At 41.1% G+C, this 14,822-nt stretch overlaps 1 protein-coding gene across 14 annotated transcripts in view; it reads left to right on the forward strand.

The window, feature by feature from the left end:
- FHOD3 (formin homology 2 domain containing 3) overlaps positions 1-14,822 on the forward strand; it is a 404,913-nt gene that overhangs the window by 173,482 nt on the left and 216,609 nt on the right. Inside the window, exon 1 of one of the 14 annotated variants that reach the window (XM_048077543.2) lies at positions 1,216-2,204. The exons of 11 other annotated variants lie outside the window; for them this stretch is intronic. In XM_048077543.2, coding sequence (XP_047933500.1) covers positions 2,126-2,204 — 79 coding nt within the window. In that variant the 5' untranslated portion in view covers positions 1,216-2,125. Of the gene's footprint in view, positions 1-1,215; positions 2,205-2,807; positions 3,178-9,893; positions 10,413-14,822 lie in introns of those variants that run through there. 2 more of the 14 variants (XM_048077545.2, XM_048077550.2) reach the window with 2 other exon arrangements.

Genomic DNA, 14,822 nt, shown 5'->3' on the forward strand with positions numbered 1-14,822 from the left:
CTTTAGGTACAGGAAGGCCACTGTAAGGTCTCCCCAGAGCCTTCTCCAGGCTGAACGACCCCAACTCCCTCAGCCTGTCTTCACAGGAGAGGTGCTCCAGCCCCTTGATCATCTGTGTGGCCTTCTTCTAGACTGCTCATCTTCTTCATCTTTTAGACTTGTTCTAATACATCCATGTCCTTGTGCTGGGGGCCCCAGAGCTGAATGCAGTGCCCCAGGTGGGGCCTCATGAGAGCAGAGCAGAGGGGGAGAATCACCTCCCTCGCCCTGCTGGCCATGTTCCTTTTGATGCAGTCCAGGACACAGTTGGCTTCTGGGCCGCAAGCACACACTGCTGGCCCACGTCAAATTCTTGAAGTAGGAATGGAAAGGGATTTATTTATTTACTTTGAGGTCTGTGCTAACCAATCTGTGCTGTCAAGTGAAAATGTGATGCTGTAGTTCACAACATTGTTTTACACAGTTCTTCAAGGAAAAAAATTATGTAAAATATGAGACAGCCAAACCATGCAAGAAACAGTTGTGGATTTACCAGGAGCAGTCAATGGATCTTGAGTTCTTATAATGTGTATGGTTCTTCTCGAACTATGTTTTTTCAAAATCTGCAAAGCCTATTAAGTACCCTGAAGGGAAGATCTCGTCCTTTAATGTTCTTGCAGATCCTAGCTGTTCACTTGCTTTTAGTTGCATGGTTATATACTTGTCAGTATGATTAATGAGCAATGTTAAGTATGCCAAAAAAAAAAAAAGAGGGGGGAAACAATGAAATATTTTCCTTCAGCAAGAGACAAGAAATGAAAAGGAAATACATTACTTGTGCTCAGTAATCACTGAAAACCAAACAGTTTTTACTTTTCAGTTGCAGGATCTAATTCCAAAATACATTCTCAGTTCACTTGATGCTTATACTAACTGAATTTATGAATTTTATGTTCCAGCTTTCAAAGGTTTGCATTAAGTAACTGAATATGTGTAACGTGGGTGCTGTAGTAAGCACATGATTCAGCTCCACTAAGTGGATAAGGAACTGCAGATTTTTTTGAAGACTCTTCACACAACCATTGAGGTGGCCCCTGGTAGTTGTCCAGTCCCAGTCCAACTCACCTGTTCAGAGCAGGGTCAGTTTGAGCAGGCTGTGCAGGGTATAGTACTGAATACTTCCAAGGATGGAGACTTGACAACCAGTTGATTGTTTTAACTTATATGCGAAGTTATTTTCTTATGTTTGGTTTAGCTGAGCTGATAGGAAACAGGAAAATTGCCTGTTCACTAACAGAAATAGTACCTTTTTGCACATTGTTGTGCAAATTGTTTATATAAAAGTCATATTGAATCTTTCACAGTATTTCCTCAGTGAAGTCACGAGTGGTACACAAATCCACAAGTGCTTGTGAAAAGTGAACCCGGAGTGACTGTCCAGTGTTCGTTGTGCAACTCTTCCTTGTGTGTTTTGTTAAGATGGTTTTGTGGTTCAAGAATGGTTGCACTTGTACACGATTGTGATAAGAAACCAAAGTTGTGTAATGCTGTGGCTGAAATAGGAGCTGTAGTTTCATGACCTTAATACTTAGCAGTGAATCATTTAGTTTTGTAACTAAGACAAATATCCTTTCTGTGATGTGGGACAGAATTTGCATGACCTAGCCAGGAGGGATCCTCAGTCAAAGTAAAACTTTCCGCATCTTCATGTACATGAGGGATGTTGGCTCATTACTTGTGAACACAAATAGGAAATCTGTGTATTGATCCAACAGACGGAATGACTGGTTAACATTTTTTTTCATGTAACTGGGTGCAAAGTTTATCTTTCCTTTCATCCTTTCAAGACATTTCACTGTCCTCAGAACAAATTCGAAGTTAATATTTCTGTTCAGCTGTTGTTTAGGGCGATCACTGGAACTCACCCAAGCTGGCCCAAAAGAGCATTCTCAAGCTTTAGTTAGAACAGCGACCTATTTTAGAAATGAAGTATCTCTTTTGCAACAAGATCTGCTCCCACTACTGTAATGCATTGCCGCCCATAGCTGTAAGATTTTAGCCTACGCCAGGAAACTGAGAATTATTCAGGTCTTAGCAGCTCTGCGCTGGGTGACTGCCTTTTGCTTCACAGTGAGTTGCTGTCTTTATGTCGTTCGTTGCCTCCCAAGAAATATTACTTACCAGTTATCAGCGGACAGAAGGGGTGGAAGAGAGTGTTGTCGTCGGTGAGTAATGCAAGAGCAGTTGAATCACTTGACTTAGAACTCCTTGAAGAAAGATTGAACAACACACTGATGCATGAATAATTTCTGCATCAGTATCAGTGCCTATATGTCTTTTTCTTGACAGACTTTACAGCCAGTCGCAATCATCATATTTGTGATGTACCACATTTTGGTAATTGGAAATGATGGAGCTGTAGCTAAGAAAGATAGTAAAGTGGAAAAAGGAAAACACAAAGTGTTCTGAAGAGTTCATAGTAGTTTTTCAACTTGCTTACAACTGGTGTTTTGAGGCTACTAATATAATCCTAGAAGGGATTGTTTTGGAAGCCAATGGAAATAGGTGATCTGTATAACTATGTGTGTGCGCATAGATGTATGTGTGCACGTATACTTTAAAAAAGTGGTGGGGGTGAAGCTGGAAAGCTTTGGAGTCAAGCATCTAATCGGTCAGCCTTACATCAGTTCTGGTTTTGTCTGGTGTTTTTGAGGCTCTGAAATGCAGATCAGCAAGTATTTGCTATGACAAATGGGAAGTTTAAGAGGAGGAAAAAGTGCAGTATTTTATTGAACTATTAAATTAGTTTTAAATTTCCATTAGAAATCCCATTGCTGAGAGAAAGACTTGAGAAAAGGCCCATAAACTTTCTAATGGCCTTAAAACTGGAAACATCTGCACAAGTCAGGTGCTGCTCGTTAGGTCTGTTCAGCAGCTGAAGGGATTGAAGTTGAGCTGTGCCGAAGCCAGTGCTGAAAATGGGTTTTAAAGGGAGATGGAACCAGAAGTGAATGGACTATGTGTGTATTTGGGCTCAGGCTGTGGGGACTTTACTATCCCTGTAAGCAGAGCAGAAGAACCAGTGCTGTCACCTTGAGGGCCACTGCAATACTTGTGTTCTCTGTAGGTGTGACAAAAAGTGAGGAAGCAGCACTGAGGGACCTTACATTTTGAGCAAACAAATGCTTTGCACAGCAGGTAATTATATTTATATTACAAATCAAAATTTCCAATCCCCATGGCAATTAAGCTGCTTTTTCTTACCACATGGAGCCTCCTAAAGGGAAACCATTGCCTTTATATGTTTATAATATGTATAAAGAATATATATAAAATATATATTTGAATATATATAATATTATATACAACTAATGCATGTATATGTGGTGTCTGTATATATTTAGCATGTGTGTATACATAGCTGATATTCTCCTGATTAATTAGGTAAGTAGAGCTAGGGCTTTTTGCAGCCAGTGACTAAATTAATAATGAACAGAGAAAAATGTAGTGTGGATGAATGCTTTCGTGTGGCTTTGGTCAAATTACTTTGAGGTGGAAATAATCAGTGGTTGAGTTAAGTGAGAGGCATGATATATGCTGGAAAACCTCCATCATATGTCAGATCTTTTACAACTGTGATAAATGACTTCAGATAAATAATGCTAACATGTGTTAAACAAGTTCAGGCCAAGTGCAGCACGGTATGGTAAACAGAGATTGCACTTCAGGAATGTTTGAAAATATAAATGGATGATAGATGGTTTTGAAGAGCCCTCTGAGGATAGTGCTTTCTCTGTGGAGGGTAAAAGAAAAATTCTTCTAAAATGCTTCAGAAATAGCTTTTTATTATTATTACTGTTTTTAATAAGTACAGGCGTAGAGGTTTGCTGGTGCTGAAAAGATTGTTTGGGTTGTTCAGTTGTTAAGGGGTGAGCAGTGTATTTCGTGCTTATTTCAAACCTGCCTGGACCAGCACAGAACCGAACCATATGGGAAGGAAAGCAATAGCTGGAGTGACTTTTCTTTTAAATTATATTTATTAGGAAAATTGTTGATGGGGAGTGAAACCTCACCAGAAAATTAGTTGAAGTGAAGCTAGGAGTGCTGCAGGGTCTGTCACCCTCACGAGGTGGAGAGAGCTGCTTCCCCTTAGGGGAAGCATGGCCTGGGGAGGCATTAGGAGGCTTTTATTTCAGAAAGACAAACCTGTTGATAGAGCTGGTGGGTTCTTTTTTTGGTTTGTTTGTTTTAAGAAATCTTCCAAACTGTCATGGTACGGAAAAAATATGTATATATGTATGTACATTAGGTTGTAGATGAGCTTGACACTATATCACTGCTGCGGTAGGGGAAGTTGGATCCTTCTAAGTAACATGCACTAGCTGAGTAAATTGCCATCTATGTGTCCTAAAGCTCATAATATGTAAATTTAAAGGTAAGGATTTTAATTACATTACATTTTCCTTTTACTATCTTTGGCCTATAAGAATGATCCAATGCTTGAACTGGGCAAAGAAGTAATAAAAGATATTGCCAGTTCCTTTGTGAAAACCATGTCCCACGTGTTAACAGACAAGCAAAAAAAAAAAAAAAACTTTCTGTCAATCTAAACTTACAAATATATTGAAGTGTCTCTCTTCAGTTTGCTTGCAAAGAGATGTACGGTTTGTAGTCTGCTGAGGAAGTAATAACATAGCTGATGAGGAAAACAAGAATTTGGAAGTAAAGTTGACTTCATTCCAAAGCTGCATTCTGGTATTTTTCAGTCATGTTTTGATATAGTTTCTCAAGCAATTTTCACTGCTCGTTCTTCTCCGAACTTCAATCCTTGATCTAAAGGGTTTGGAATTTCAGTAGCCAGCATGGTGGTAGCTCAGCAGGTTTGGGGACAGGATCTGAGCGTTGCTTGTCCAGCCCTTGGTAGCAGGAGCCGTTTGTCCTCTGCCTCGCCATGTGAGAAGCTTGCTGCTGCGGAGGTTGAAACTCCAGATCTCTGGGCCCAGTGGACAGCAAGAAGCACCATTCTTGCTATATAGACTCAGGGATGCAGGATGCAAACATGTGGTGCGCTGTCATTCCTGAAGTTGCATGTCTGCCCTGTCCTCTATGAGTGGCAGATGAACACTTGGATATGCATCCCTATATTGACAGGAATCATAGGAGAGCAGGCTCTATCAGGACAGCAGATGGAAAGAGGTCCCATAATCCAAAAACAGTGCTGCAGAACTGACCTTCTGTAGCTCTCGGCTTCATGTTATAGTATTGTGGTTTCAGGAGTGTGCAGCTTAAAAGACAACCTCCGGTCTTTGTTTTATCTCCTTTTGGGGGGAGGACTGGATGGGCAACAAAAGGTGAAATAATTTTCTTTACAGGAGGTTAAACAGAAACCTGTCTGGTATGTAAGCATCTCTGTGCTCATGTGTAGGATCTGCAGGGCTCATGCAAAATTCATCGATTTCCAAATGCAACTGAGAGAAGCATTTAGCACAGAGGTTTTTTATTTGTTATATTTGTCAGTGGAGGTGAAGTGGCTGCTCAGATACTCTTCTTCATGCTTACATCCAACCATGCTGTTGTGGAGACTGGCAGTGCTACACATGTTGTTCCTGGAACACGTGTGGTATTTTTCACCTGTGAAAATGTGGGAGGAACTCCAAAAGTGAAGCTCTCACTTGATGAACATGGTCATTTATCACTAATTTATTTTTTTTTAAATGTGTGTGGCTTTGGGCCCCTCCCTTCATCACAATTGTGGTACATGGGAAGAGGAACGTACCCTGGTTTTACCTCATATTTATAAGCACGTGAAGGGCTGAAATCCTTTCACTGTTTTATCTTTGCAGTCTGCAGTCCATTAGAGAATATGAAGGTGTCTTTCCCTGCTGCCAGAGAAGCCTTTGCATTCACAGCAATCAGTAGTAATTAAAAAAAAAAAAATCACCCGAGGGAAAACCAATCTGCATAGGAGTAACAGAGCAAGTGCAGTGCTGCCTCGCAGGGCTGCCAGGTCTGGTGTGTGTAGCTCGGGACCGTCAGCTCCCACATGGTGTTACCTCGCCTGCTGGCGCGCTAAGCTTATCGCAGTGCCTGTGCCACGTTCCTGGGATGCCTCTGCACGTCTCTCGGGCTGCAAGGCACTGTGCGGCGGATGCAACCGCGATGGGCCAGCTGCCAGGTATCCACGTCGGGTGAGATTCCCGCATTGGCACGGATTTAACTGGAGGCCCCCTTCTGCTTATTTCTAAAATCTTACCCATTCCATTCCAGTTTATTCTAGGGGCTTTCTTGTCCATTCAGTTGTCAAAATGGTGCATTTTTCATCTGTCCTAGCAATGCCAGAGCAATGGGAAACTTGCTGACCTTGAACTATTTTGACATCTACTTAAAGTATTTGTGCTACCCTCTGCACATATCTGATGGCTTCTTCATTCCTTTTTCTGTTACAAGTCAGCTTATGTTAACTTAATTTCTGTTAATTTAACTATATCCTTTATGTATACATCCTCTTCCAGGATTTGGGCTTTCATACAGCCTTTCACATAACTTCTCTTTCTCATTTTGATCTGTGTATCTTGAGTATGCCCCATGACTTTACATAATGAGGTGGGTATTGCAGGCAACCAGGTCAGAGAAATCCAGGACAAAATTGCCCTGCTGCTGTTAAGAAGAACCGTAAAACACATCAAGATGCATGGAAAAAGACTGGTCAGCTTATTTAAGCAGGCCTTTTTCACTAACCTAATGTTTTTTTCTGAGATCATGTCTGCTAGGAATTGTGAGACTTGCTTATGGGATTGTTCTTGGCTGTATGGCTGTGTAATACATAGCAAAATAAAGTCTTGGTTGGTTGAAATGCTCTTCTCCTCTGTACTCAAAATAGGTAAAGCCTAAGTTTGGCCAGTTAAAAATGTTCAACGACTGGCAGAAAGACTGGGAAGTCTCTGAGCATTGGTAATGCAGACTCAGGTATTTCATTAAGTATGCACGATACTATTGCAACTGCTAGTAGTGTTTTGAGAAGCAGCGGCTTTATCGGATTTTTATCATTGCTCCCTGCTGATGCTGTCTCTTTTGAGTGCGTGTCTTACTGTCAGATACTCATCTGATCCATACCTGCTGCCTAAATTTTCAAGCAACCTCTGCTGGGGGTCAAATGCCTGCAGTTAATTAAGAGGCTGCATCCTCAGAGATGTCTAGGCTGGTAAACCCTGATGCACTTCCTGAGGATGGTCTGGGGTCACTGAACACGCTAGTCTTGCAGATATCCTCTGACCTATTTTGGCATGTCTTATGCAACAATAAAACTTGGTCTAAACTTGAAGCTCAGGAGCTCATTCACGTTCTTGGCACCAATCTGTGTTCTCTTTGCACTCAGATGTTTTTGCCTTTTGCCAAGCTGTCAGCACAGATAAGACAGTCGTAATTCTAGGCATAGCAGGTGTGTGCCTAAATTTTTTTGGCCCTTTTTTTTTTTTGATTGGTTGCTATAATTTGCTCGTTGCAGTTTGCCTACTAATACTTGCTGAATATGCAGGGCAGCATGTTGGCACAGCATATTTAAAATGGAATAAACCAGGAAACTCAGATAATGACTAGCATCATGTTATTAAATGCTTGTAATCCAGGAGGCACTGATACGCTTGCTCAAGCATAGGCATACAGTTCAGCAATTCAGAGACCTAGTTGTAAACTGAAACAGAGATTGAAGATTCGTCACGACTCACGTTCTTCTATAATTATTCTTTAGCCTCAGATTGGTTACAGTAATCTCTAAAGAAAACAGTATGTTCTTCTATATTATTTTCCGTGCTAGCAGTTTTCCCTGTCTCCATTCACTTGAATTATGTAACCTATATTTTGGTATAACAACTACTTTCCTACTGTATTACTCTCTAGGGACCAATTCTGCATTAGTAGGGGGATGAACAAGATGACCTCTTAAGTCTCTGCCATCACCACTTTCTGTAATACGGTGCTGTAATATTTGACCTCGTTCCTTAGCCTTTTCCCTTCTGTAACCCTTTGACTCTTACAAAAGAGCAGCCACAGCATTTTTTTTTTTTTTTGGACGTATGGAAGTGCCCTCCTTTGAAGTTATCAAACTGCAATGCTGTTTCCTGCACTTGAGAATTAAAGAGCATATTAGTGCCTTTGCATTCAAGTGAGGAGGACCTATCTAAATAAATCATCGCAGAGAAATGTGCTGCAGTGCCTGTTCCATAGCTGGAATGAATATGCTGAACAGGCAGAGGATCTTTATTTTGTTAATATGTTGGCAAGGCTGTAACTTTCGAATAAGCCTTTCTAGTGCAGCTTTTTATGTCACGGAAGGAAGGAAGACCTGCTTGAGCAGCCTCTGCTAGCTCAGTACTTGGTTCACAGACCTGCACAGTGTGCTTCACTGCCACTGCTCTGAAGAACCATCTATCCCCCTGTGCTCAAAACGTGTCAGTAGGCATCAGACTGGATGCGAAGTACAACTCGAGGGAATTCAATATTCTAGCTGGCAAAATCAGAAAGGATAAATGTGGGAGGTGTAGTTTGGGAGTGGAAAGAAAAGCTGTGGTGAATTCAAATGATTAGTGAAAGATGCCTTGCTGTCCCTGCTTGTTCATAGCCTTCAGCTTGTAAAGAAGGGCAGATGCTTTTTGTGGCTTTGGCCTGGCAATGAATTCTGAGAACTCTCCAGCTGGTCCAGGAAAGCCAGTTCTATAAAAGATTTTTTTTTTCAATGAACAGCCCCTGTATTTTCTTTACCTCTCCAGAGGCAACTAATTTATGAAGCCTGATTTCTTTTTTCCTCCCACTGTTTTTTGTGCAGTTAGTGTGTTGACACTGGGTTTTACTCTTGCATTCTGATTTTTTTTTTGTACTTCGTAATTTAAATGTATAACCTGCTGTTATGCTCTTCTGCCGTTGAGCTTTTTTTACTGCCTTCGTCCTTGTTTTTCCACAGCACCAGCAGGAGACAACTGAGACAGCTTTCTGTAGAACTGAGTGGGGAAAATAGTAGTGGAAAGTAAGGGAAGATGCAGTAGCATGCTTCTGTCAGCCAGCTTCACCCCATTCTCAGCCCACATCAGCTTGTATCTCCTTCTTTGTTATTTATGAGAAATCAGGGCCTTAAAAGGCTAAGTAAGTTAGAAATCAAAATAGCAAAAGGAAGTTTTTACACCATCAGTTTTTAATATTCTCTTATTCGTAGCATGACAAAATGTACAGCTATGGAGAGTACCAGACTCCAGACCTGCAGGATCCAGAAGAAAACTAAGGTTGCCTCTTGCACTTTACTGTGTAAATTATTAATGTGTTTTAGCTTTTCCTTTTAGTGTAAATCACTGGCGTTTGGTTGTTGTAGTGTGTATGGACAGTGTGATAAATATTCTTCCTAGTTCCATGTGGATGGGACTACAAGAGCAGAGGAATAGTGGTTTACAGCTTTGTGAAAGAAATTTTGGATAGAGGTTTATATGTTGTTTCATGTCTCTGGTCTTCATCCTCAGGGTCCTCACTTTTTTTTCCTCAGTCCTCTGGAGTTTTCTTATTGTTTACTCCTTTTTCCCCAGATGATTGAATTTCATTTCACAACCCTTGGTAATATAGGAGCAGGAACCCAGGTACACTTAGTTTGGAGGACACTGGCACCAAGAGGAGCGGATACACTTTGAATTCAGTGACAAATATGTAAGCTTTCTTATGCTGATAGCTTTACGTTAATTCACTTGTGATAGAAAGTAGTTCTTCTGGTGCTTCAGAGAAACATTCAAAAAACATCAGCTGAAAGCCTTCCTCCCCAAATGAGGTCTGTCCTATATTCTCTCCATGTGGAAATGCAATGGATGGTTGTTGCCAGTGGCTTCTTGCAGCAGAAGGAAAGCATGCCTAAGAGGTAGGAAACCCCTGAAGTGTTAGTGTATAGAGTTGCTCTGACATCCTGGTGGTACTGGGTATCTGTCACTCCCAGCAGAGGTCCCACTTGTCTCCCAAGAGGTCCCAGAGGTTCTCCCAAGCCAATGGGCTACCCTGTATTTACAGATGCCTTCTTTCCGCAAGTGGCTTGTGGCACCCACTTCTTTAAGCCTCTGTCTTCAGGGTATGGGGCAGGACAGGATGTCTGAGGCTGTTTTGTGACTCTCTCCTCCCACTCCCCACCTGTGGACCCTTCACAGAGAAAAGGAACAAGGATGCAGGCTCACAGCATGCTCCTCTCATATGCATTTGCAACAGGAACCTCCCCTCACAAAGGATCCCCCTCTTGGGGTGGGGGCAGAGGACCTCATGCTGAGGAGAGGGGCTGTCCCAGCTAATTAGCTAAGCAGCTGTGCTGTCTCTAAATGAAAACGAGCTGAAATGGATTTTGTCCTCTTTGTGAGGCTGGGTGGCATTCCTCACGAGGCAGCAAGGAAATTCCTCGGGCTCGGTCAGTGCTGACGGTAAGGTGGGCTCACAGTCCTGCTGCCAAGCTTAGCATGAGTTGTGCTCAGCCCGTTGCTTTTCATCAGGTCGTACTTTATTGTGGAAAAACCTTTTTTCCTTGCTAAGTGTTCGGCATTTGTCCCTGGATTAGTGGGAGAATATGTAGTTGGAGATTGTGTGACACTGAGCACTCATGAATACATAACCATCTATTTGTACATAGAAAATAAGATCAGATTCAGAAAGGAAAAAAAAAAAAAAAACAAAGATTTGTAATGTGCGAAACAAAGTGATCTCAGCAGAAGGACCAATTATGTTAATTTATTAGTGGGCAATCTGCCTATGAATGAATCCCCTCGCGGTGTATTTTCTAGGGGATCCAAGAGTAAAAGGAGAATGTATTGTCTTGGCAGCAAATTTATTACTAGCTTTTGTGGACAAAAACAGAACAACAGAGAGACTCTTCTTGGCATAGGACCAGGTCTTTTCTTAGGGTATTGCTTGAATTTGTTTGACGTACAGTGAAAGAATGTCACACTGCACTAATTACTTTTAAATACAGTCATTCTATAGATCCATAGCCCTATACATAGCCATGGGCCCACTTGAGTAATGCGGTGAGGTCTGTCAGGCTGTTCCATGAAGCCAGCTTTCGGGATGGGATACCTATCTTTTAGCTTTGCTACTCAGTTTTTTATCCAATTCTCTGTAATTTTTTGGTGTAAATTCATTCAGATAGAGTAACACCCATTTAAAGTTGTAGTAACTTAGTAATAAATTTGGAGGTGTGGTACTTGGCATTTACAGAAAAGAGTTTTTTCTATTTTGTTAAACAACTTTTTTTTTTCTTTTCGCCTCTTGCTGCCCCACCCCACATCAGTGCTGGTGGAAAACTACCCGGTTAATTTAAATTCTAAAAGAGAGAAACTATTACTTCCTTGTAGTGAGCACTTTTGTTTAAAGTGTTTTATTCATTGTTTCAGGGAGGCAAAATGAGATTTGAGTTTCTAAACAGTAGCCAGTTTGCTAGAGCAAGACAGAGAATATTACTGCTTCTGTCCCATGCAAGGACTTCAGCAATGAATGGCAGGAAGTGTTTAAAATGCCTTTTAATTAGATCTGCACCAGGTACCCTGCTAATGTAATCAAATGTAGAGTTAATCTTCCTTTTATGTTTTTGTAAGGAAAGGAGCTTCGTCTTGAAATTATCGTTTAAAGAAAAGAGGCATAGATGGGAGATGTGGAGGTCATTCAGGCAGCAGCAAGTGAAGCAGAGCAACTCCCATTTGTGCTCAGCCAGATGTTTGCGAGCCTTTGCCAATAGCTCAAAAGGCTGATGCTACATAAATTACTATATCCCAGGGACTAATTCAATGGGTGTGATGGAAGAGGAAGGGAGGAGAATGGTACCCTGTCGGTCAGAGGTCAGGTGTAACACATGAGACTGAACCAGGCAATATTCAGCCAGTTCTCTTGTTTTTATTTTTATTTTTAATTGTGGATTGAAAACAGTTATTTTCACAGTGAAAGTACTGAGTTTTCTTCCACGTTCTTCAATAATTTAAAGGCCAGATACTACTTTCTTAAAATCCCACTTCCCATGTAGTCAAAGAAGTTGAATTCTCCATGAAACTTGAGCCTCTGACAGTCATTTCTGAAAATATATAGTCACCTTTGAAAGCTACCGGTGATCTGATAAAACAAAGATCTATAAAGTCTTTTCTTGCTTTCTGAGAAGATGCCAATTGCAGACTCCACTGCCTCACGTCCAGCATCAAGTTTGTACAAAATTCATCTAGAGAAATCCTTTTTCACCTACCGTGTGTTGTTTTTCTTTCCTCTCTAGGAGAGTTATTTTTACAGAAGTAAAAGTAAACAAATAAAAAGCTAGGGTAATAAATAATGGTTTTCTTTTAGAGCATAAAGCATGTTCTCCAAGTGCTGTTATTGCAAAAAAAAAAAAAAAAGGTACTTCTAGCTTGTTGCCTCTTGTGTACGTGTTTATATCACCAGTTCAGTTATGTTTAACATCTGCTTGTGGAAAGAGGTGGTGAGCAAAGACTGTCATTGTCTGTCAAGAAAATACACCTTGTCCATATGGTGCAAAGGATAATTTAACAAATGTGACTCTTGCACGTTACAGAAAGGCAAATAAAAACGAAGCTTATACCAGTACTTCTTTTTCTGTCAGGTGGTTTCAGAAGAGTTTACTCTGATTTTGAATGTTTGAGGATGGCAGTGCTGATGCTTTTTGGTTTCTCAGGATGTCCTGCAGGCTACAAGTAAAAAGCAGGCTTTCAAGGTTAATGAAGTACCAATTTTAGCATCACAGTCAGTATTGTTCGATCAGTGGGAAGCTGCCATGGAGGGACAGAGTGCCTTTTCTTTCATAAAATAAAGGAATAAGCAGTGCCCTCTAGTGTTAGCTGCCATCAGAGGAAACCACCAGGAGACTTCTATCATCTAGATAACGGCAATTAAACCTTTTTCACAGACATAGATGCCACTCTTTCCTTTCTTCTTGACGACTGTTCAAGAAAGAAAAGCAATAGCACAGCTTATTGTGACATAACTTTCAGAAATGTGATCATTTATAGCTAGGTAGATGCAGTCAGATACCCCAGACTCACTGATGTAACTTATCTTTTCCAATTTTGAATTGTGTGAGTGTAGTATCTTTGAGTCCATACTTGAGCTGTGTAAAGATAAGAGGTTTTGTGGTGTGGGTGTGTTTTTGTTTTGTGGGTGTTTTTTTACAAAAGGGCCAGAGGGTCATTATGTTTTAGGGAAAGGTGTAGTGGCACATATTCCTGCCTGAAGTTCAGAGGTTCAATTTCTGTGTAATGCAGGCCGGATACAAGTATTCAAGCTTGCATACGACACATTTATACAACTCAGTTGGGTTCTGTGGGCTGTCCTTGGTCACTTTTTGGTTCTGTTAACAGCAGCAGTGTGTAGTCCTGCTTCACAGCCATTTGTTTCAGTTCAAGAAGCCTCTGTCATAGATGTATCTGTGGTCACCTCTGTACTTTAAAGTGAAAAGCTACTTCTCAGTCTCTTGAAAAAGAGCAATGCTTTACATTTCTAAGGTAAAACAGCCAGCATTAAAAAGCATTTGCTATCTGCTTTCTCTGGTGTCTGAATCACCTTCAGTGTGAAAACATTGTAAGGAAATGTGCCTTTCCATCTCTGTTTTAATTGTTTTTTCTACCACAGCAAGAGGCCCTACTGGTTATTTTTGCCTTTTGTATTCTGCTCGTGTGTTTTGATAGCTTTGGTTCCAGTCTGGGCCTTTTGGTACCAGGCTGGAGGCCCCTGTGGTGTTAGGTCACTGTTGGCAAATGGGAATCCCTTAAGGCACAAAAGCTTTTTACCAAGTGCCCTGGAGCTTTCATCTGGTAAATGCACTTAGGGTTTTCTGATATACAGCACAGAGAAACAGAATAAAGCTTGTAGAAAGCAGCCCATGACAGACTTCCTTACCTGGGCTTTCCTGCCCAGGCCAAGGTTCACCCTGGACTGGAGTTCTCTAAACCAAATCATCTTCTCATGGAGCATAGCTCAGAGGGGCAACTGTTTCGCTTACCCGCTTGGGTCATGCTCTGTGAATGTTTCTGGTGGCCACCAGCAGTATCAGAAGTCATTCATACTGCCCTAGAGTAAGAATATCGGGTGAAATGGTGAGAAACTTGAGTTTCTGAGCTGATTCAACAAGATGAGCTCAATGTGAGGAGGGAACTGTGTACATTTGTTGTCTCTGTGTAGATAGCTGTGCCCCTGTAATAAATGTTTGAAATGAGACAACTTACCTGCACTGTTGCTCCTCAAAATGTGTGTCAGACTAGCTCAAGTGTCTGGGCTATGCGCTGCTGTCTTGTTGCCACTGCTGTTACAAAATGTGATGCTTCTAGTAGGTATTGATCCTTCAGCTCTAATGATAGGCCCTATTACGGACTGCATTCCGTAATTTGTCGTCTTTGCTGCGTATGAGGAGGGATAGCATTGTTTGTGGCGATTGCCAAGGATGATGTTATATTCTGTGAAAAGACCAACAGAAAAAATGTTCGGCATTGTTCCTCTGAGATGTACCAAAAATCTGCATGCACCAATGAAAGCAACTGGTGTTATAGGATCATAACAATAGTTTGTTAGTACTTTACCCCAGGCTGGGATGATGATTTTTCCTGTTAAAACAAAAAACAACAACAACAAAAAAAACACAGATGGCATTTGTTAGAAAGTTGATATTTATGTACAAAGTTGCCAGCACTTTAAGAAATGGTGCCTCTCTTAATTAAGATGATAATGTGCTGCCTTGTTTGGAGAGACTCAGCTTGTAATGATGCTGAATTATGAATAGAGGGGAATTAGTAATAACAAATGCCAGATGGAGGTATCTTTCAAAGAGGAATATTTTGTGTTATATG

This window comes from Anser cygnoides, chromosome 2 (genome assembly GCF_040182565.1).
Source record: "Anser cygnoides isolate HZ-2024a breed goose chromosome 2, Taihu_goose_T2T_genome, whole genome shotgun sequence".
Lineage (NCBI taxonomy): Eukaryota > Metazoa > Chordata > Aves > Anseriformes > Anatidae > Anser > Anser cygnoides.